Genomic DNA, 23263 nt, shown 5'->3' on the forward strand with positions numbered 1-23263 from the left:
TTTCTTTTCTTTTGGTTCTTTGTGTTCAGCTGATGAATTTCAACTCTCCAGTGAAAATACAGAGTAAGGAAGTATAAAACCTGTTCCTGGTATCAGGGTTGTTATTGCTTTTCCCTTTCAGGAAAACTATTTGGATGGTTCTGTCATGCCGTTCCCCCTGATCTGCAGTATAAAACTAAGCAAACTCAGTGCAGGAAGCATCCTTCAGAAGATTCCCAGCTCTTCCGTGCGAAGTACATTGGTCAACAGCGACACTCTGAGCATCAATCAGCGAACTGCAAGGGATGTCTTCATTTCTGAATGACATGGAAAATCTGCCTTGCCTTTTTCATGCTTATATACACAGTTTTCATGCTTATATACACAGTTTTCAGATGCAAAATGTAAACTATTTTCTAGCTTTATAAAAAAACATGATTGTGTGTTTACATTTTCAGTTGTATGAACAATAACTCTTACAATAATGCTTCCAGTAGAGAACAGATTGCACACAGTTCCATTTCCCTACTTTAGCTTTACTTTAACAGCAATATAGGCGGTAACTGATGCAAGGGATTTCCAAAACTACCAACTGTTTCCAGATCAGTAAATGTAACTTCAGGTGTATTTAGGCATCTTTCTTTCCCTGAGCAGGAAAAAAAAGGAATGGGATTATCTGCTGACACGCTTAACTTCTCCCCACCACATCTCCCCAAATGTTTCAGGTAGGATTTGGCTTTAAAAAAATCCCAGAACCCAGACACGTTCACAGAACCATAGAATCATAGAGTTGGAGGGTACCTCCAGGGTCACCTAGTCTAACCCCCTGCACAATGCAGGAAATTCACAAATACCTCCCCCTCCACACCTGCAGTGACCGCTGTTCCACGCCCAGAAGTAAATATTGTGACACTGTTGTTTAAAAAACTATAACAGTGAATCCTTTTTGTTTGTTTTGCTTGAACTATTGTTCTTGGCAAGTATGGGTGGGGGAGAAAGTACTTTTATGAATGCACATGGGCCATCCAACCAACAGTGTAAACAGACAACTAGGGAAATGGGAGTATATAAAAGTTATCACCATATTTTGCTTAAATAAACTCTTATTGGAGTTTATTTCTTCCATATACTATATTTTCTTTAATAACAAGTAATTTTAAGCATCAGTCCTCAAATCATATATAGTAGCTAAAACAACTCAACAAAGAATAAGTACTTTCATTCTCCTGGACTGATTTCACACAAGAGCTGTGCAGCGGCCGCACCTCCCTCTGCCCCGCTTCTATTGGTCAATTTCCCACTCGAAGCCGCACGGCCACATTTTGACCCGCGGCTTCGCCCAATTTTCCCCATGGTTTCGTGATCATCAAAAAACAGGACCACAAAACCGCAGGGGAAATCGACAAAGTTGCGGGTCAAAATGCCGCCACGCTGCTTTGAGTGGCAAATTGACCAATAGAAGTGGGGCAAAGGGAGGTGCGACCATGGCGCAGCTCTTGTGTGAAATCAGTCCTGGTTTCAATGATGCAGTTTAAAACAAGCAAAACCTCTCAAACCTTAATACATTCATAGGCAGGATAGAAATTAAAGTCCAACTGGTTTAATTTAATGTTCATAATCTACTAAATTATTTCATCTGTTTAAATCTCAGTAGGTTTTAATAAACTACATCGGCACATTAATGTATTATAGTACTCCAGACGTGGTAAAGGGGTTATTGAGCATGTTACAGGAGGAAAAAAAATCACAACAGGGAACTTACCTTCTCACAACTCTGCATTTCAGAATTCATATTTTCTCCTCCGTTGTTTAGGATAGACACACCAGATTTGTCACCAGAAATAAAATTGTCTGCAATCTGAGCATGAGGTGTTAGGAAAGTAAACTGATTTTTCCTGGATTCTGAGGACAGACAAACCTGATAGGAATAAGGCAAAGTCCCATCTTCAAAATTTGGTGGGAAGATGGCACCAGCACTTGAATGGGGAATAGGACCAAAACATTGCAGGAATTTGGGATTCCCTGATTTTCGAAGCTTCATCAGAATGGCCAGAATCACCGTCAAGAGGAACAAGAATGACATCAAAGCCAAGGCCAGCACCAGATAGAACTGCAGGTCGGACTGATAGTCAGGGCTGCTGGACTGGTTTTTCATTTCTGGAAGGGCCTCCTGAAAGTTCTCAGCAAACACCAGGTTCAGTGTCACAGTGGCTGAGAGAGATGGCTGCCCATTATCCCTCACCAAAATTCCCAGTTTCTGTTTTGCAGCATCTTTCTCCACAAAGGCCCTTGCTGTCCTGATTTCTCCAGTGTGAGAACCAACAGTGAAGAATCCTGGTTCAGTGGCTTGAATGACATGGTAGGAAAGCCAGGCATTGTGTCCAGAATCAGCATCCACGGCCACCACCTTTGTGACCAGATATCCTGCCTCAGCCGAACGAGGTACCATCTCAAACAAGGCTGAGCCCCTGGCTTCTTGTGAAGGGGATAGTATCTGTGGGGTGTTGTCATTCCGATCCAAAATGAGCACCCTCACTGTGACATTGCTGCTGAGAGGGGGAGAACCACCATCTTGGGCCTTCACTTGAAGCTCGATCTCTCTGAACTGTTCATAGTCAAAGGACCTCTGGGCATAGAGAGCTCCAGTCTCAGAGTTTATGGAGATATATGAAGAGATGGGGAGCTCCTTGATGTTGCTGTGGAGGATGGAATATGTGATTTGTGAGTTTTGGTCCATGTCTGGGTCTGAGGCTTTGACAGTGAAAATGGAAGCACCAGAAGGGTTGTTTTCTAGCACATAGATGGCATAGGAAGACTTCTCAAAAGTAGGGGAATTGTCATTGATATCAGAGATCTGTACTGAGATGGTTTTGTGTGTTGACAGAGAGGGATTCCCTTTGTCTATGGCAATGACTGTAATATTGTACTCTGGAGTTCTTTCTCTGTCTAGTAGATGGTCTAAAAAGAGTTTGTAATAATGATTAGATGAAGGAAGAATCTTGAAGTGCTGATGTTCTGATAGGTGGCAAGTAACCTTTCCATTATCACCAGTATCTTTGTCATGTATATTGATCAGAGCAATTAAGGTTTCAGTCAGGGAATCTTCAGGAATTGGGCTGTACAAAGAAACCAGAGTTACTTCTGGGGAGTTGTCATTTTCATCAAGAATTTGTATTTCAACTTTGCAATGTGTCACTGAGCCACCTCCATCTTTTGCCGCTACTGTCATGGTATACTCTTTAATCTCCTCAAAATCCAGTGGTCCTATAAGTGTAATTGTGCCACTGGCTGAATCCAGGCTGAATTTCTGGTGGTCGTTCCCTTGTATGTTGTACCTGATTCGGGCATATGAACCTTCATCATTATCAGAGGCCACAACCTGAAGTACACAAGACCCAACAGGAGCATTTTCCTTCAGGCTGACCTTATAAACATCTTGGGTGAAAACTGGTGCATTATCATTGGCATCAGTGACATTAATCCATATATGGGTGGTCCCAGTTTTTCTAGGTTCTGCCCCATCCATAGCTGTTAGGATCAAGTGGAGGGCGTGTTCACTTTCTCGATCTAGTGGTTTCTGCAGTACTAAATCTGCAAATTTATTTCCATCCTGACTTTCTTTAACATCCAAAGTGAAGTACTGATTTTGACTAAGTTGATAATTTTGGACAGAATTGGTCCCAATGTCAGGATCTTCAGCTTTCTCAAGGAGAAACCTGGTACCAGGTGAAGTAGATTCAATGATTTCCAAGTTGATATTGTCACTGAGGAAATGTGGTGCATTATCATTAATGTCCTGTATCATTATAGTTACATGGTAAATGTTTAAGGGATTTTCAATCACTAGCTCAAAATGTATAAGGCAAAGTGAAGTTGCATCACAAATTCCCTCCCTGTCTACTCTGTCATTTATATAGAGGTTTCCGTTTTCTGCACTGACACTGAAATATTGCATGTTAGTCAAAGACACTGCATGCACATTGCGATCTTCTAGTTCTCTGGTATTCAGTCCCAAATCTTTGGCAAGATTCCCCACAATAGAACCCTTTGGCAACTCCTCGGGGATTGAGTAATGAAACTGATCTGAAGCAGCCCAGCAGGAGAAAGATAATAGTAAGAGAAGCAGTACTTGCCATTCAAGTGCCTGGCCATTGTCTCCGAGCCTTCTCTCCATCTAGATACCAGAGAAATTGGCTGCTTTCTTTTTCTTCAGCTCGTTTGGTTGAGATAAAATTCTCCACAGAACAGAGGAGATTTCAGAAACTGTCTTTCTGTTTAAATTCCACAGACGTTTTTCTTTTTGCAGCAAGATTGCTCTGTCTTGGTGCTTCCTTTTCCCCCATCCGTACGGTGCCAATGAAATAATCACACTGGAGAGAGCATCGTGGATGGCCACCCCCTATCTTGCTAGTGTATTGGTCAACAGTGACACTGTGAGGCTGAGACAGAGAACTGCAAGGGTTTCCTTCTCATTCAGTATAAAATAGAAAAGCAACCTTGACATGAATGTGATCATATTTTGTTGAGTTATGAATATAATCAATGTGAAAGCATGTTTTCCCACAGGAGTTATTTTCCTCATGCATGAAGAAAAAGCACTATTTGAGAAGCAGTCCTGGGAGGGGGCATGGTTCAGTGGTAGAGCATCTGTGGCATGCAGAAGGTCCCAGGTTCAATCCATGGCATCTCTAGTTAAAAGGACCAGGTAGTATGTGATGAGAAAGACCTCCATCTGAGACCATGGAGAGCTTTGGTGGGTCTGAATAGACAACATTAACCTTGATAGAATGATGGTCTGATTCAGTACAAGGCAGCTATATGCATCCATGTATTTTAATGTACTTCATTTAACAATCTTTTAACCTAGGCTTTTATTGTAAGTATTGGGTGAAAACCGAGGAACCACAAAAATCCTTTGTTCGTATAAATCAGATTACGGCAGAAGAGAGGCTATTAGTAATTCAAAACAAGCAAACTGCTTATTTCACTTTTGAGGGGAAAGGGTCAAGTCAGACGTCAGGCAAGTTTTAGGTTTTAAATTTGGCAGGTGAACAGGCAATAAGAATGCCTATATACAACAGATAGTTTGTCACAATAAAGTAGCTGTTTGGTTCTATGGACAGGTCTTAAAAACTGTGGAGAGTGATCTCTTGGTAGTCACTGCTTAAATAAACAGGCAAAAGCTTATTGTCTCAAAAATACTTTGTTTGTGAAGGCAGGAACATACACACAAATTCCATTTTTCCTTCTTAAACACTTAATAGGGATTTCTCCCTTTTACTAGATGCTATTTCCCTCAGGGAAGGAGCTAGGCTTGCCAAGTCCCCCCGGGGGGGCGGGGAAACCCAGGCCCCAGAGGTCCGTTCCCCGCCACCGGTGGATCGGGCCCTGGGGGGAACTCCACCTCGACGTGCACGTCACCCGGAAGTGACGTGACCATGCCGGGCATGCTGGGGGCAGGGCCACAGTCATCCGAGGGAAAACTCTATGGTTTCCCCTCGGATGGTTGTGGCCCCGGTGTGCCCATGTCACTTCCAGGTGACGTGGATGTGGTGCGTGCTCGCGCTCCAGCCGCAAGCCAGGAGTCCCCCGCTGCAGCTCAATTCTCACTTGGCAACCCTAGAAGGAGCCAAGGTCCCATTTCCCTACTTCAGGATCTTCGTCAATCCTTTCACTCTGCTTAACTGAACTCTAACTAAATTCTCACAGTTCTGTCACTCTCAACTGCCATTCTTAACTGCCACTCTCAACTGTAGAAATCCATTTGAACATCCTGTCAATCAGGGTTCTCAGACCAGGTTAAAGCATTAAGTATTCACTGTCACAGGTGTGTTAAAAACATTTAAAATAATTAAGTATATGCATATTGTTATAAATTAACATTTATATAGTGACCAATTGGCAATTGCTGCTTGCTCTTTTAAAACACTGAGAATGGGTTTTATTGTTCACATTGTGTTTCTGGAGTTACTTCATTATATTTTTGATTTTATTTTTATGGTTTTATTTTATGATAGTAACCACATCATGTAGATGCTGGAGAGTACATGAGACAGAAGTTCCCAGAATATTCTATATTGTTTTTGCTGTAGCAAACATAGCTCATGTTAAAAAATTATAGTAATTTCAACATCGAAAATGTGAAGAAACATGAATATATGAACTTGTTTGATCTAGTCCAAGAAACTCTTTTGAATATATTCAATTCACTTTAATCCACACACTAGCAGTGCAATCCTAAACAGAGTTACTTCAGTCAAAGCCCATTCAAATTATCATTTGCGTGCTTTCATCCATTCCTTCCCATCTGTTATTATCTCAGTCACCTGAAATGCTTCTAAAGCCACTACAATTGACGGAACACCAGGATAACAGGGGGAAAAAATCTTCTCAGAGGACAGCTACTTTTAGATTTGTACATGAGAATGAACTATCATGGATCAGTTGCCACAGATGAAGGTTTCATATTCCCCAAACTCAGCACAAGCACATTACTTCCCACTGCAGACATTTTGCACATTTGGCTGGGAAACTGAGATGTGATGGCAAGCAATGAGTTGTCCCTTTATAGCAATGGTTTTCAATAAAAATAAAAAAATTTCAGGAGATCACAAATTGTATACTAACTATCCATAGAAAACTGACAGACTTTCACTCACTGCACCATTATTTCTCATTCTAAAGTACAACATATTTTGCAGCGTGTTATGAAAATTATATTTAAAAGAAAATTCATCTTGGCCATTGGAAGACAGTTGTAAAAAACTATACTCTCCATTATGGTTTTCTAAAAAGGATTACGGATATACCACATAAACTGTTTCTGAAAAGAAAACTTACCTGGTCACCATGCTCCGTCTCAGAATTTGAAGCGTTTCCTTCATTACCTATAGAAGGCACACCAGATTTGTCACCACAAAGAACAATGTCTGCAATTTGGACACTGGGTGTCAGAAATGTAAACTCATTCTTCCTGGATTCTGAGGACAGACAAACCTGGTAGGAATAAGGTAAGGTCCCATCTTCATAGTTTGGTGGAAAGATGGTACCTGTCTTTGAAGGAACTGGACCAAAGCACTGAAGGAACTTGGGATTCCCTGATTGCCGAAGCTTCATCAGAATGGCCAGAATCACTGTCAAGAGGAACAAGAAGGAGATCAAAGCCAGGGCCAGCACCAGATAGAACTGCAGATCAGACTGATAGTCAGGACTGATGGACTGGGTCTTCATTTCTGGAAGGGCCTCCTGGAAGTTCTCTGCAAACACCAAGTTCAGTGTCACTGTAGCAGATAATGATGGGTGTCCATTATCTTTCACCAGGACAATTAGCCTCTGTTTCACAACATCTCTTTCCAAAAATGTTCGTGATGTCCTGATTTCACCAGTATGGTGTCCAATTGTGAAGAGCCCTGGCTCTGTGGCCTGAAGCAGGTGGTAGGAGAGCCAGGCATTGTGTCCAGAGTCAGCATCCACCGCTACCACCTTGGTCACCAGATAATCTGCATCAGCTGAACGGGGTATCATCTCAAACAAACCTGAACCTTCCACACCTTTGGAAGGGTAGAGGATCTGAGGGCTGTTGTCATTCTGGTCCACAATAAACACTTTCACTGTGACATTGCTGCTCAGGGGAGGAGAACCTCCATCTTGGGCTTTCACCTGAAGTTGGAACTCCCTGAATTGTTCGTAGTCAAAGGAGCGCTGTGCATAAACAATCCCCGTCTCAGAGTTAATGGAGACATAAGAGGAGAGAGGCAGGTCCTCAATGTTGCTGTTAAGGATAGAGTAAATGATTTCTGAGTTGTGGTCCTGATCCAGATCTGAGGCTTTGATATTGAAAATGGAAACTCCAGAGGGGTTGTTTTCTTGCACATAAGCTGTGTAGGAAGATTTCTCAAAGATGGGTGGGTTGTCGTTAACATCAGAAATCTTTACTGTGATAGTTTTTTGCATAGAGAGAGAGGGAATGCCTTTGTCTGCAGCTGTAATTGTGATATTATATTCAGGTGTGTTTTCTCTATCTAGGGTACCCTCTGTAAGAAGTTTATAGTAGTTACTAGATGTTGATATTATTTTAAAAGGCAAATCATTTTGTAATTGGCACATGACTTTTCCATTTTCTCCAAAATCTCTATCATTTACATTGAAGACAGCAATTAATACTCCAGATGTAGAATCTTCAGGTATTGGGCTGGATAAGGAGACAAGGATAATATCGGGGGCATTATCATTCTCATCTGATATCTTTACTTCAACATTGCAGTGTGCAACTAATCCACCTCCATCTTTTGCTTCTATTGTCATAGTGTATGCATCTGTTTCCTCAAAGTCCAGTGTTGCAATAACTGTAATCGTCCCATTTTGCGGATCTAGCAAAAACATTTTGCGAGCACTTTCAGCGATGCTGCTAAACCTATAGCTGATCTGGCCATTGGAACCTTCATCTTTGTCAGTGGCTTTCACCTGTACCACTGAAGATCCTTTGGGGGCATTTTCCTTCAAACTGACCTTGTATATTTCTTGTGCAAAAACAGGGGTGTTGTCATTGGCATCAATGACATCAATCGATATTTTGGCTGTCCCAGTTTTGGCAGGTTTGCCTCCATCCACAGCAAGAAGAGTTAAATGGAAACTGCCTTCACTTTCCCGATCCAACTGTTTACTCAGTACTAATTCTGCATATTTATTTCCATCTTCTCTCTCTCTAGTTTCCAGTGTGAAATATTGATTGGGTGAGAGCTGGTAACTCTGGAGAGAATTCATTCCAACATCTGGATCTGCAGCATACCCAAGAACAAACTTGGCTCCTGACAAAGTGAATTCACTTGGTTCTAGCCTAATATCCCCATTTAAGAAACATGGTGTGTTATCATTAATATCCTGGATTACTACATTTACATGGAAAATATTCATGGGATTTTCAACCATGACTTCAAAATTAATTAGGCAGAGTGCAGTTTTCCCACAGATTGCCTCTCTATCTATCCTCTCATTCACATATAGGTTTCCATTTTGGGCACTGACAGTAAAATATCGCTTTTTACCTAGAGAAAGTATATGAAGATTGCGATCTGCTATTTCTCCAGTATTCAGTCCCAAATCTTTGGCAAGATTTCCCACAACAGAACCCTTTTCCATTTCCTCAGGGATTGAATACTGAATTTGTTCTGAGGCACTCTTGCAGAACAAAGACAATAATAAGAGGAGAGGTACTTGCCTTCTTATTAACCAATTGCTCTCTTTGTGTCTTCCTTCCATCCCAATTTCTGTCCTTCCCTTGTTTATTTTGGTCAACTGAGATGTTTCAGATCCTCATCAGAATGCTGTACAGAGTGACTAGTTTCTCCTTAGTTCATATTTCTTGAAATTATTTCTGTTTTTCAGAAAAGAGTGAGGGCAAGCTTCTGCTTTCTGCTGTTCTCCTGTTCTGTAATCCACAAATGAGCAAGCATAGGGAATTCATTCAGTGGAGTTTAGCGCCATCATAAGAAGTACATTGGCCAACAGTGCCACTCTGAGTCTCAAATGGAGTACTGCAATTGGTATCTTCTCTTTCTAGTAATGGAAGGATTTATTCCCTCACTCTGAAGTCTAAAAAGTAGGCGGCAAACTGAACATGTATTTACAAGGGAAAAATGATGAAGACTTTCTAGAGAGATGGGTAGGATTGTATAAATGGTTGGAGAAAAAGAGTGGACTCTGAAAATATATGTAATACTGTACAATGAACAGTTGTATGTTAAACTTTAAATAAAATCTTTAAAAAAAAAGTAGGCGGCATTTTCAGATTCAATATGGGGAACTTTGACTTGTAAAGACCATATCTCCATGCACTCGTGTGTTTGTTTTATTATCATCAAAGCCAAACAATTCTATTCCATTGAAATCATATTAGCAGTGGAGAAGAACTATATTGGTCCATTTCCCACACTCTGAGATTCTATGCTCTCTTAAAAAAAAAAAATTATCTCTCTCTCTCTCAGAAACAATTTCCGATGAGGCTTTGTAAACTACTCTGGAAGGCATAAAACCCTCCCTTGGTGACCCAAACCTAATTTATGCATATATTCTAATTGGACCCAAAAGTTGCCTATCAATTTTCTCAAACCGATAGCTACTTTAGATGATAACATGTTGACAGAGGTGGAACTCTGTGACAGGCCTTTTCTACCAACTGAGGGGACTCACATAGCCTCCTATAATTTTTGAGGAACAAGGTTTGTTTTAAACTATAAACCTTCCTCTCAGTTACCACATGTTCTTAAGGCAGTAGGTGTATAGGGCCCCGGTCATACGGGCCAGAAAATGTGGGGGGGGGGAGTGTGGCTGTTTGCCCCAGAGGAAAATAACACACGGTTGCACGATCAGACGTCCCTTCGAGGTCCCGTGGAGGTCCCGTGGTTAGGGGGCAGGTGCCGATCACACGATGATCCTGCAGCACGGCAAAGAAGCGGTGCGGCGCAATCACACCAGCAATCGCTAGGCGCCGCTTCTGTGGCAAACGGGATGGATTTTTTTTAAACTGAAGTTTGTGCATATGCATGACTGAGCAATCGTATCTGCACATCTGAAGGCGGGTGGTGGGCTGACCGGAGAGGGCGACAGATGCTTCCGGACCCCAACAGAGCTCCGAGGCATAGGCAATGGAGGGGGAGGTGGGCCCCCTCGTCACAGCCGCTCTAACCACCTGCGCGACAGTGGCCATAGCGACCCTCCAGAGGCAGCAAGCCTGGCTGCAGTGGGAGGGGGCCTCTTTGTGTGCATGCGCCGTTGGGCGCTTGTGCGCATCCTGTGGAGACTTGGGGGAAAAAACCTGTTCGCGACAGGACATGGGCGGGTGCTGGATGCCACGGGATTCCACCGGAAACGCGATCAGGCGCCCGCCCTTGCCCCGCGGTTTCAGGAAACTAGTACCTCGGAGGTACTAGTTTTTACCCCGCATCTTCAGCGGGAAGCCTCGGGTTCGGCACAGGAGCTCTACGCTTCCCAGATGTGGCGCTGTGATCGCACCCGGAAAATCCGCCTTTCTTCTGTCTCTGTAGCGTGGCTAATGCTCCGTGTGACCGCAGCCTAGGAATGGGTTCACTGTCATTAGATAAGTTTTGTGGTGCACCAGCAGAATCAATGAGGCAGAAATTGTATATCAATAACACAGAAGTTTTTTGGATTTTTTACAGGTTGATTTCAACAAATGGCTCAGCATCACAGGTCTCCAGATAGTCAGAGAAGAAACCTGGCTGAGGCACATAAACTTAAGCTAGTTATGCCTTCAGAGTATGGTTTAAATTTTCTTCAATGCTTTCAGGCACAAACAGGCTTTTATTGACTAGTCACTAGGTTGGATCCTCGCACACATACAGGATTCCACCCACACCAACCTGCAGTTTCCCAAGACTCAGACTAACCTTTAACTGACTAAATACTAACTATCTCAGGAGTGCAAATATAATTCCAACTCACTTTATACAGAATAACTTTTCCCAATCTTCATCATCAATAGATCCCATCTCCCTCTCTCATTTAGCCTATCATACCTTGCAGGATTGTTCATGAGAATAAATGCAGTGGGTTGTTTTTTTCCAGAACAGCCATGCTTGTCTAAGCTCTTACATAGATTACAAATTAATGCACCTATTTTTTTACTGAAGGAATACAAGACCATAATATTAAATACTTTAGCAAATCCTTCAAATGCCAATTTCATGGGCAATCGATATTATTCTATCAATCACCTTACAAAAAACTTTCCCATCATTAGGCATACAGACAGGAAGATCAGAATTGAACTAAAATATACCAGAAATTTTGTTACAGACAAAATAATTAATCCTCAGTCCCTTGTTAAGGTACTTATCCACTGAAAATCTGTCAATTTAGTTTTGCGGAATACTGAAAGTAGTACTTTTCAAATCATGATCTGTTGCTATTATAACACTTCATATGGAGCAAGGCTACACCTTCAGAAAAAGTATGTGGCACAGCTCTCCTGTGACTGTATCACATCAAAACACGGGTGGGTAAGTCTTATATTTCCTGCCAACCTAGCAGTTCGAAAGCAAGAAATTGCAAGTAGATAAATAGGTACCACTTCGGTGGGAAGGTAACAGCGTTCTGTGCGCCTTGGTGTTTAGTTAGAGCGGGGGTTAAGATAAACAGTGCAGTCAAGTTGCAAAATGGAAAATACCAGGAACAGGCAATGTGATGTGAATGAATGTGCCCTGCCTGAAAAAGTGTGTGTGAGAGAAAATGAAGACCGTGTTAATACTCCTGGTGGCTTCAAATGTGTCTGCACAGAGGGCTTTGAAGAAAAGGATGGTGCCTGTGCTCCAGTTATAAAAACAGGTTAATCAGGTTTTCAATAATTTGAAAGCTGCCATTCCCTTATTGGAGTCTGAATCTTCTAGAGAACTGCCTGAAGAACTTTCACTGCTTCTCGATGTATGTTCAATGTTTTCTTCTGTTACGCTGTTGTCCTCTGCTCTTCCATCCTTCGCTGTTGTTTGGTGCTGTTCCAAAAATGCCTTTGCTTTTGTAACAGGGTCAATCTTTTGCTTCTTTTCTTTGTAGTTGAAGATAAGTCCTTCTGGAGTTATCCATCTGTAGGGGGTGGAGTTGTTACACTAAGACAGTGTTCAGTTGACAGTTGAGATCTGACGATTCGCCATCTTTTAATATAAGTTGTATGATTTTATATTGATTGATAGTTTTAATGGAATTTTAATGTATTTTTATATATGTTGTTAGCCACCCTGAGCCTGCTGAATGGCGGGGAGGGCGGGATATAAATGTAAATATATATATTTAAAAAATAGTCATGCCGGCCACATGACCACGGAAATGTCTTCGGACAGCACTGGCTCTTCGGCTTTGAAACGGAGATGAGCACCGCAACCCTAGAGTCAGATTCGACTGGCTTTCGAGCAAGGGAACCTTTACCTTTACCTTTAAGTCTTATATTAAAATGCCCCCAAGAATAAAAATGTCCCAGTACTAGGATGTGGGGGAGGATCACAAGCTAAAACACCTTGGTACAAGTTTTTCGTATGGAGGGAAGGAGAATGATTAAATGTGCAGTTACCCCTTGCCGTAGTACAATCCCAGGGGAATTCATGCGCTTTTCTGAATGTACAGATAGGCTGAGAACATGCACTTCAGATTGGTGGTAGAATCTATGTATTGTACCTATAAGGTCTTGTGAGTCTGTTTCTACAGCAGTTTCTCTATCATGAATTTGCCTTATACTGAATCAGACCCTTGGTCTGTCATGGGCAGTACTGGCTACTCAGACTGGCAGCCGCTCTCTATAACCTACTGCCTGGTCCTTTTAACTGGAGGTGCTGGGAAGTGAACCTGGGACCTTCTGCATGCCCGGCAGATGCTCTACCACTGAGCCACAGCCCCGCCCCATCCTTATAGTTGGAGAAGGGAGAGATTACCATTTTGAAAAGTCCTTCATTTTCACATACCCCTTCAACTTTTAGGCTTGTTCCAAATCAAGAAGAATATACTGAGTTCAAACTGGATTATATTCAATAAACATTATGGTAAATCATGATCTGAGAGTCGCATGTCCGTAAGTGCTTAGATTTATCAGGTCCCTGCAAGGTGTGTAGGCTCTACTTTTGTAGTGGGGATTCCCGCCTCATTGACACTCTCTCTATCGAAGCCTCCTTACAAATGGCTGCAGGTGCCCTGTTATATTAGGTAAGACCAGGGCTATTTTTGGGCAGGAACGCACAGAAACGGAGTTCTGGCTGGCTCCCGAGTTGGCCACGCCCAGCACGAACTCATTAGCATAATAGGCCACACCCAACAGCAGAAACTCATTAGGATTGCCTACATTAGGGGTGTGTGGCCTAACATGCAAAGGAGTTCCTGCTACAAAAAAAGGCCTGGGTTTTGACAACAAACAAGGTAAACAGAATAAGAAACAAAAGGTGGGTGTGGCTGGATGACCACACTTCTGGTAACATGGGGGTGCAGCCTAATGTGCTAATGAGCTGTGCTGTCACGGGTGTGGCCTAATAGGCTAATGAGTTTCTGCTGTTGGGTGTGGCCTATTATGCTAATGAGTTCCTGCTGGGCTTTTTCTACAAAAAGAGCCCTGGTAAGACTGAATGTCATGCCAACTGCAGAGCTCAGGGATAGCTTCACCAAAACTTCATATTTGGACTGCTACTGCTGCTGTGCATCTGGAGTAATACCTAATCTTATTCTGTGGTCAACGGATGCCACTCAGAGAACTCTGGATTACACCTATCTTGAGTAAATATCAGCTGCCTGTCAAATCCCACACAATCGTTTTTTGTTGGCCAATCCAGAAATAACGTGTTCTGTTGCCAAATTTCTAGCACTTATGGTTTCTCTATGTCATGCTGTATTTTAATGTTTACTGTTTGTCTTTTATTTTGTACTTGTTTTTGACTTTTCTCAAGACCTTTGGCCAGAGGAACATAATAATAGAATGAATGGATTTATTATAATATAATGAGATAATTATCTTGCATCCTATTAAGCCTGTACCACTTAACTTGTATGAAAATTATTTTTGCTTAGCTAAGCAGCTGCTGGATCCACACAGACAAGACTCACTAAGAGTGCAACATTTTTCTGCAAAAGTACAATATTTATAAGTAAGTTTTGTGTTTAACCTTGCACTTGTTGTTAGTGAAGGACTCTTTCAGATAGACAGCAGGACACTGAACATCCTTTCGTTTCTAGCGCTCTGATGCTATCCTTTTGATGTGTAGATTGCTACTCTTAGGGTGCATTCAGATGGCTTTTTATCCACGCGAGGCACAGGTGCCTCATGGATTTAAATGTAATGTCTAGACATCAACATCTGGGAAACGTCCGTCTTTCGTGAGCATCCCATTTTGCCGTGCTTTGGAGCTGTACTAAAAAGATACTACTTTAAATCTAGAGTTTTTGGTTCCGATGGGCCACTCGCAGACTTTCCCCTGTCTGATCGTTCCAGTGCGCAATTAAAAATGGCGCCCGTTTTGGATGGTCTGACGTCAGACCATCCCAAACAGGTGCCATTTTTTTTAAAAAAATCTTGATTCTGCGCATGCGTGAATAACCAAAGACGCAATATCATGCCTATGTGCATGTCGAAACTTTTGTTTTTTTTAAAATGCATTCGCGGAGGTACTAGTTTTTTACGGCGTATCTTCAGCGGGAAGCCTCGGGTTCGCCATGGGAGCTCTACGCTTCCCAGATGTTGCGGTTTGATCGCACCCAGAAAATCCGCCTATCTTCCGTCTCTGTAGCGTGGCTAATGCTCTGTGTGACCGCAGCCAAAGTCATAGAAAAATATATTGACGGTGATCTCCGGAATGTCTTGCCGTTTCGAAGGAAGATCTTCTTCTGAACAAAGATGTAGGACAAAAACTGTCTCTCAGTAATTCATATCCTCTGGTGACGTTTCACAATCATCAAAGAAGATTTTCAATGTTCATAACAGCTGTAATGTATAGTAGAACCTGCCATGGGCTAAGATGATTGTAAATGGAGACGTTTATATAATGGACACAAAATGCAAAGGTCTTTAAAGTCTAGAATAAGACACTGTGATAATGCCTGAACAAATCCATCTAACTGAGTCATGTGAAGAGATGCCAGAAGAAGTGAACTTTACATCTGCAGGGCCTGTAAAATGGAGCTCTTCCACCAGGCCTTCAACTAGAGAGCCGCCCCCAATAATTGCAAGCCCTGTCTTGGAGGCACCAGCAACAACCTGTGCCTGCCACATAAGAAATAGAACAAGGAGCAGATCAACAGGAAAGGCCATCAGATTGCTGCTGCCATCTCTAAGCAACATCATTACTATTAACAGATTTATTATGCATTAGCACCTCTGATATTTGGTTGTTTTATTATTTATTTATTATTATTTATTATTCAGATTTATATCCCACCCTCCCCAACGGGCTCAGGGCGGCTAACAATAAGGGCACGAAGCCATAATAAAACAGTTAAAAGCAGAATAAAACAATACAAAATTACGATACAGTGCTGGTGCTCTGAAAGATCATAGTTCCAAGATGGGTTCTAGAAGATGGACCTAGAACAACGAAGAAAGTTCCAGGACAACACTGCCCTCCGATCTTCGGCCCAAGGCCATCATGCACCCTGATGGCAGCCCGCACTTTGTGGTAGCGGTGCAGTGGTGGTACAATGGCAGTGGCAGCTCCTATTGAAAAGCCTAGCAGAAGAGCTCCGTCTTGCAGGTCCTGTGGAACTGCACAAGGTCCCGCAGGGCCTGGATCTCCTCTGGGAGCTCATTCCACCAGGTAGGAGCCACCACCGAAAAGGCCCTGGCCCTGGTCACCGCAAGTTTGATGTCCCTGGGGCCTGGGGTAACCAAAAGATGTTGGGCCCCCGACCGTAGTGCCCTTGGGGGAACATATGGGGAAAGGCGGTCCTTCAGGTATGCCGGACCCTGGCCATAGAGGGCTTTAAAGGTAAGAACCAGCACTTTGAAGCAAATCCGGTACGCTATTTTAGAAGGTTTTAGGATAGTTTTAACTGTTATTTAAGTGTTTTAATCCTTCTGTAAGCCACCCTGAGCACTGAGCACCAGACCACAGTGTCTTATACATCTTAAGAGAAGGCAGAGAGGAAGAATAGAAGCCAATTGGATATGGTAAGGTGCACGTTCTGAGGAGAATGCATCATGACAGCCACATACATACAAAGGCTGCCCACAAATGCTATAGACAATACATCCATAGAACTCTAGCATGGGTATAAGCCTAGTATGCAGTGCCTACATGTATTTGGAAGCAAGGCTTATGTGTACCTCCCAAAAGAGAAAAGGTCCAAGCTAGATGATAGGGCCACAGGGGATCATGGTAGGCTATTCAGCTGCCTGAAAGGAAATTCCTACACAAGAACAACAAATGGATGCTTACAGATCTACCTCTGAAGAGGCAACCTATAGGATGCAATGGGTTTTCAAACTAAAACACGATGCAGAAGGTGGGATCCAGTACTACAAAGCCAGACTAGTAGCTATAGGATAGTCACAGAATATGGACAGGACTATGATGAAACTTTTGCACCAGCCTAGACATGAAGACTGCATTCTTGCCTGGAGATCTAGAAGAGGACATTTACATGCAACAACTTCCAGGATTTATAGAGCAAAGCAAAGAAAGGCTTATATCCAAACTTCACAAAAGCATACATAGGCTCAAGCAAGCTGCTAGAGCTTGGAACACAAAACTAAATGAGATGCTACTTCAAGCAAACTTCAAGAGAAGTGAATCTGATCCTTGCCTGTACAAAGATGGCAAATGGACTTACATGTTTACTTACATTGGTGACTTGATTATAGCAAATAAATTCAGATGACAGCAAAGAAATACTGAATCGCCTGGACAGATAAATAGAAATCAAGCAACTAGGAAACATCACACACTACCTAGGCATTCAAATACAGAGAGACGATGGAAGTGTTCTCATCAACCAAGAGCAAAAGACCAAAGAACTGAAAAAGTACCTGAGGATAGAAGATGCTCATCCTGCACCAACCCCCACAGAAGTACGCTACATAAAACAACATGATGACACCAAGGAACTACCTGCTAACAACAGATATTGTGAAGCACTAGGTAAGCTTCTCTACATTAGCACACTAATTAGACATTGCTATTGCAGTAGTAACTTTGTTTCTGCAGCACACACAATCCAGATGAGCTCTGCTGCGCTTATGAGCCCTGACCAATGTTCCCTCTAAGCTGTGGAGTCTTGTGAGCAAAAATTCTACTTTGTGAGCAACTGGTATTAAAGTTGTGAGCAAGCGATTTGGCTGCTGCATAAATTAGTTTGCTCTGGAGTCATTCTTCTTGAGCTAAGACAAAAATGTGTGAGCCTCCGGCTAAAAAACTGTGAGCTAGCTCACGCTAACTCATCTTAGAGGAAACACTGGCCCTGACCACTCTGCTAACCAAATAATCCAACAGCACCAAGAAGCCAAACAGAAACTTTCAAAAAGCTAACCATCTTTTATTGAAAAAATAAATAACTCTTTTAATTAGTAGGATGATAAAAAGTAGAAGCAAGTACAAGTTAACCCTAAAAGTACTTAAAAAACCCATATGCAAGGAAAATCAAATCTCCTAACATTTCTCAAGCATAATTGAATGTATGAGCTTAAGAGCAAATCAGATTTCAAATAATTATTTCACAATGCTGTAGAAAGCTCTGTAAGCCCAGTATACCGGGGGGGGGGGGAGAAAGAGAGAGATATATCACCTGCATTCTTATGATAATCCTATTGCAGAAGCCTGATCAATTCTCTGTGTGATGCTTTTTATAGATAAGTGACAGCCACTAACTTAGACAAATTATTATAACTTTATCATGTGATGATTCTGCAGACAAACTAAGATATATCCGATGCTTGTTATCTGCTCAAGCAAGGTGAACAAGGCTATATTTAGCACTTTACTAGTAATTAAAAAATGATAGTTCTATTTTTTCCATCAGCTACAATAATTGGTTGTCAAAGATAAAAATCCTGTACTTTTCCTGATTGGCTGCTGAACTTTGTACAACAGCTATGAGAAATACATAAGAACATACATGTTTTGCATGCATATCATGACAATAATATACTTATTAAACACCTGAAGATGAATGTGTGGACTTATTCTGCTTAAGAGCACTTTGTCTGTCTGTTCTATCTTAGCTGGCTTATCAATGTATGGAAGTCATGTGAAGCAGGCAATATGGGAACTTTGCAATAATTAAGTACTGAACAATCACATGGGAACATGTATAAAATTTCTCATTAACACATTTTCCATTTCCATGCTTTTTCTTCGTGTTTAAAAGTAATGTCCAATATAATGCACTGCCACAGTTCTAAAAGTAATTCTCTCACATTAAAACTTTGGTCTGCAAAACGTGTAACAGTAAAAGGTGTACAGGGGAAGTATCTGGAATAAATATTTTGAAGCTTCTTGGAAGTAGATACAAAATCCAAGATAAACTACAATCTATATAATCCCCAACAGACTTCACCTACACTGAGAAACCACTGACAGGCTATGCATGCTTTTATCTCAAGCGTAGTAAAAGATAATGGGATCTGCAATGCAAATAATTCCAGCTTACCTTGCCACCATTCTCCACCTCAGAATTTAAATTGTTTTGTTCATTGCCTGTCAAAGGTGCACCAGGTCTGTTGGAACAAAGAAAGTTGTCTGCAATCTGAACACCAGGTGTCAGGAAAGTAAACTCATTCTTCCTGGATTCTGAGGAAAGACATAGCTGGTAGGAATATGGCAAAGTCCCATCTTCAAAATTTGGTGGAAAGATGGCACCAGCATTTGAGTGGGTAATAGGACCAAAGCACTGTAGGAATTTGGGATTTCCTGATTTTCTAAGCTTCATCAGAATGGCAAGAATCACCGTCAAGAGGAACAAGAATGACATCAAAGCCAAGGCCAGCACCAAATAAAACTGCAGGTCAGACTGATAGTCAGGGCTGCTGGACTGGTTTTTCATTTCTGGAAGGGCCTCCTGAAAGTTCTCAGCAAACACCAGGTTCAGTGTCACAGTGGCTGAGAGAGATGGCTGCCCATTATCCCTCACCAAAATGCCCAGTTTCTGTTTTGCAGCATCCTTTTCCACAAAGGCCCTTGCTGTCCTGATTTCTCCAGTGTGAGAACCAACAGTGAAGAATCCTGGTTCAGTGGCTTGAATGACATGGTAGGAAAGCCAGGCGTTGTGTCCAGAATCAGCATCCACGGCCACCACCTTTGTGACCAGATATCCTGCCTCAGCAGAACGAGGTACCATCTCAAACAAGGCTGAGCCCCTGGCTTCTTGTGAAGGGGATAGTATCTGTGGGGTGTTGTCATTCCGATCCAAAATGAACACCCTCACTGTGACATTGCTGCTGAGAGGGGGAGAACCACCATCTTGGGCCTTCACTTGAAGCTCGATCTCTCTGAACTGTTCATAGTCAAAGGACCTCTGGGCATAGAGAGCTCCAGTCTCAGAGTTAATGGAGATATATGAAGAGATGGGGAGCTCCTTGATGTTGCTGTGGAGGATGGAATAAGTGATTTGTGAGTTTTGGTCCATGTCTGGGTCCAAGGCTTTGACAGTGAAAATGGAAGTACCAGAAGGGTTGTTTTCTAGCACATAAATGGCATAGGAAGATTTCTCAAAAGTGGGGGAATTGTCATTGATATCAGAAATCTTTACTGATATTATTTTTTGTGTGGAGAGAGAGGGGATCCCTTTGTCAACTGCTATGACTGTAATATTATATTCAGAATTTTTTTCTCGGTCTAAAGGACTATCTGTCTGGAGCTTGTAGTAATTGTTAGAAGATGGAAGAATGTTAAAGGGCAAATCGTTTTGTAGTGTGCATGTAACTTCTCCATTTCCACTTGTATCTCTGTCATGTACATTGATCAGAGCAATTAAGGTTCCAGGCAAGGAATCTTCAGGAACTGGACTGAACAGAGAGACGAGATTCACTTCTGGGGAGTTATCATTCTCATCAACAACCCTTATTTCAACTTTGCACTGTGTCTCTAATCCGCCCCCATCTTTCGCTGCTACTGTCATGATGTATTCTTCAGTTTCCTCAAAATCCAATGCCCCTGTAAGAATAATTGAGCCATTGGTTGCATCCAGGCGGAATTTCTTGTTAGCATTCACCGGGACATTGTTGAAATGATACTTGATCTGGGCATTGGAACCTTCATCACTGTCAGTAGCAAGAACGTTGAGTAGAAGGGAGTTAATGGGAGCATTTTCTCTCACACTGGCCCTGTAGACCTCTTGAGTGAAGATGGGCGGGTTGTCATTGGCGTCAGTGATACTGATGCACACTTCTGCAGTACCAGTTTTTCTTGGCTCACCCCCATCTACAGATATAAGAACCAAGCAGAAGGCCTGTTCCCTTTCTCGATCCAGTGGTTTCTGCAGAACCAAATCTGCAAATTTATTTCCATCTTGACTCTCTTTAACTTCCAAAGTGAAATACTGGTTGGGACTGAGCTGGTAGTTCTGGACAGAATTCATCCCAATGTCAGGATCTTCAGCTTTCCCAAGTAGAAATCTGGTCCCTGGCAAACTGGATTCAATAATTTCTAAGTTGATCTTGCTTTCTAAAAAATGTGGTGTGTTATCATTAATATCTTGAATGGCTACAGTTATATGGAAAACATTCAAAGGATTTTCAACTACTGCTTCAAAATTCACAAAACAAAGTGGGTTTTTACCACAAATACCCTCCCTGTCTATTCTGTCATTTACACAGAGGTTTCCATTCTCTGCATTGATACTGAAATATTGTACTTTAGACATAGCTACAGCATGCAGTTTGCTCTTTGCTAGTTCTCTGGCGTCTAATCCCAAATCCTTGGCGAGATCCCCTACAATTGATCCCTTTGGCATCTCTTCGGGGATTGAATAACGAATCTGTTCTGAAGCAGCCCAGCAGCACAAAGACAATAGTGAAAGAAGCAGTACTTGCCTTCTGAGTATCCAACAATCCCCTTCATGCCTTTTGTCCATCTTGCTCTGTAAAAACAGTTTCTTCTTCTGTATGTTTTGAAGAGGACTATCACCAGAACAAAAAGAATCTTAATAAGGAAGAAAAAGCGTCTCCTTTTTCTTAATCTGTACAACCGGAAGAATATCGTCCTTTTCAGCAAGACTACTGTTTGTGGTCTGTTTTTTTTCCCCTGTAGCTGTACAGCATTAAGGGAGGTACTTGTGGACATCCACCTAGGTTGACCAACAGTGACACTATGAGGCTCAGACAGAGAACTGCAAGTTTGAAACGGAGACTTTATGTGGATATGTGAGCTTGTGGGTTTGTTAAAAACAAACAGGTATTAAAAGTGTGAGTATGAAAATATGGAGATTACACACCTTCATTAAACCTTTCAACAGAGGAAGTGTAGAAATTGAGCTAGAACAGTGAAACAGTAAAATGAGAAAAGTATGTGTTTCTTACATTACCATATTGCGTACTTTGTTTGTATTTTCCTACTTCCTTCTGCCTGCAATACATAGTTAAGACTACCTCCATCTCAGATCTCCCACCAATATTTTGCTGATACCTGAATTGGTGCTTAGATAAACACTGGCTTTCTTTATAGAGCTGGGGGGGGATGCTTAATCCTATAGTTTTGTACAGTTGCTATAATTTTTATTTCTTTTCTTTTAGAAATCAACCTTTCCACCAAACTAAAAAACTCTATTGCATTTTTACTTTCTAATTTTATACTGGAAATACCAGTACTATACACTACACAGTGAAATGATGCATACTGAAGAGTAAAAGAATGGGAAACAATCCCAAATTACTTACTAACAATTTTTAAGATTTCCAGCTAAATGTAGAGAGTATAACACAGCACTGCTATTATACTTCATTCGGATATGCAGGGCTGTCACTGAAAAGCACAGCCCTGTTTATGTTCTGGTTTCCTCCTCTAATAACATAGATAACATATGTGAGGTGATGTCATTCCTTCTTAGGTCCCACCCCCGATACACGCATACACCATTCCATTGGCTGCTGTTTGCAAGACTGAGCACACTCAGACATGTGATAACACAGATTATGCTTTACTCATATTACAAGAGAAAAAGAGATGGGGCTATTGCTTTGTTAAAGAGAGCCAGTTTGGTGTAGTGGTTAAGTGTGTGGACTCTTATCTGGGAGAACCGGGTTTGATTCCCCACTCCTCCACTTGCATCTGCTGGATGACCTTGGGCAAGCCATAGTTCTGGCACAGCTGTTCTTGAAAAAGAGCAGTTTCTGTCAGAGCTCTCTCAGCCCCACCTCCCTCACAGGGTGTCTGTTGTGGGGAGGGGAAGGGAAAGGAGTTTGTAAGCCACTCTGAGACTCCCTTGGGTAGTGAAGGGCGGGGTATAAATCCAATCGTTTCTTCTTCTTCTTCTTCTTTGGGGGCACCCATCACACCTAGTGCTACTCTTCCTAAAAATGAGATGTTTTCAACTGACAGCAAAAACAGGCTTCTCAGTTGCATGGAGAATGATATACACACCTACACTTGTACGCATGTAGACTGTATTCAGAACTTACAATGAATAAACACTTGTGTATGTTAGGGGTGGAGCTTGCCATTATGTTCCCAATTCCCCTGATAGAGTTATTAAAGAACTTGTTGACTCAAGTGTACTATCCCAACTTTTAGTACATGTCAGTTCAAGGTTGTTGTTTTTTTGGGGGGGGGTCTTTTTAATTTTAGAAGTTAATTAAAAAACATACCCTCCCTAT

The 23263-nt window shown here is 41.9% G+C and overlaps 1 protein-coding gene and 2 pseudogenes across 1 annotated transcript; all 3 read right to left on the reverse strand.

Annotated features, from left to right (window-relative positions):
* Window positions 1–267: 267 nt before the first annotated feature.
* On the reverse strand, window positions 268–4153 carry LOC107110372 (protocadherin gamma-B1-like). Its single transcript, XM_015411151.1, has 2 exons — window positions 1742–4153; window positions 268–399 (listed from the first exon to the last, which is right to left on the reverse strand). The coding sequence occupies exons 1-2, from the start codon at window positions 4151–4153 to the stop codon at window positions 268–270; spliced, it is 2544 nt and encodes an 847-aa protein (XP_015266637.1).
* A 2603-nt stretch (window positions 4154–6756) lies between these two features.
* LOC107110374 lies at window positions 6757–9237 on the reverse strand (annotated as a pseudogene).
* Window positions 9238–18470: 9233 nt separating this feature from the next.
* Window positions 18471–21525, reverse strand: LOC107110375 (annotated as a pseudogene).
* Window positions 21526–23263: the final 1738 nt, after the last annotated feature.

Source organism: Gekko japonicus, unplaced genomic scaffold, assembly GCF_001447785.1.
Source record: "Gekko japonicus isolate JY-2015 unplaced genomic scaffold, Gekko_japonicus_V1.1 scaffold834, whole genome shotgun sequence".
In the NCBI taxonomy this organism is placed as follows: Eukaryota; Metazoa; Chordata; class Lepidosauria; order Squamata; family Gekkonidae; genus Gekko; species Gekko japonicus.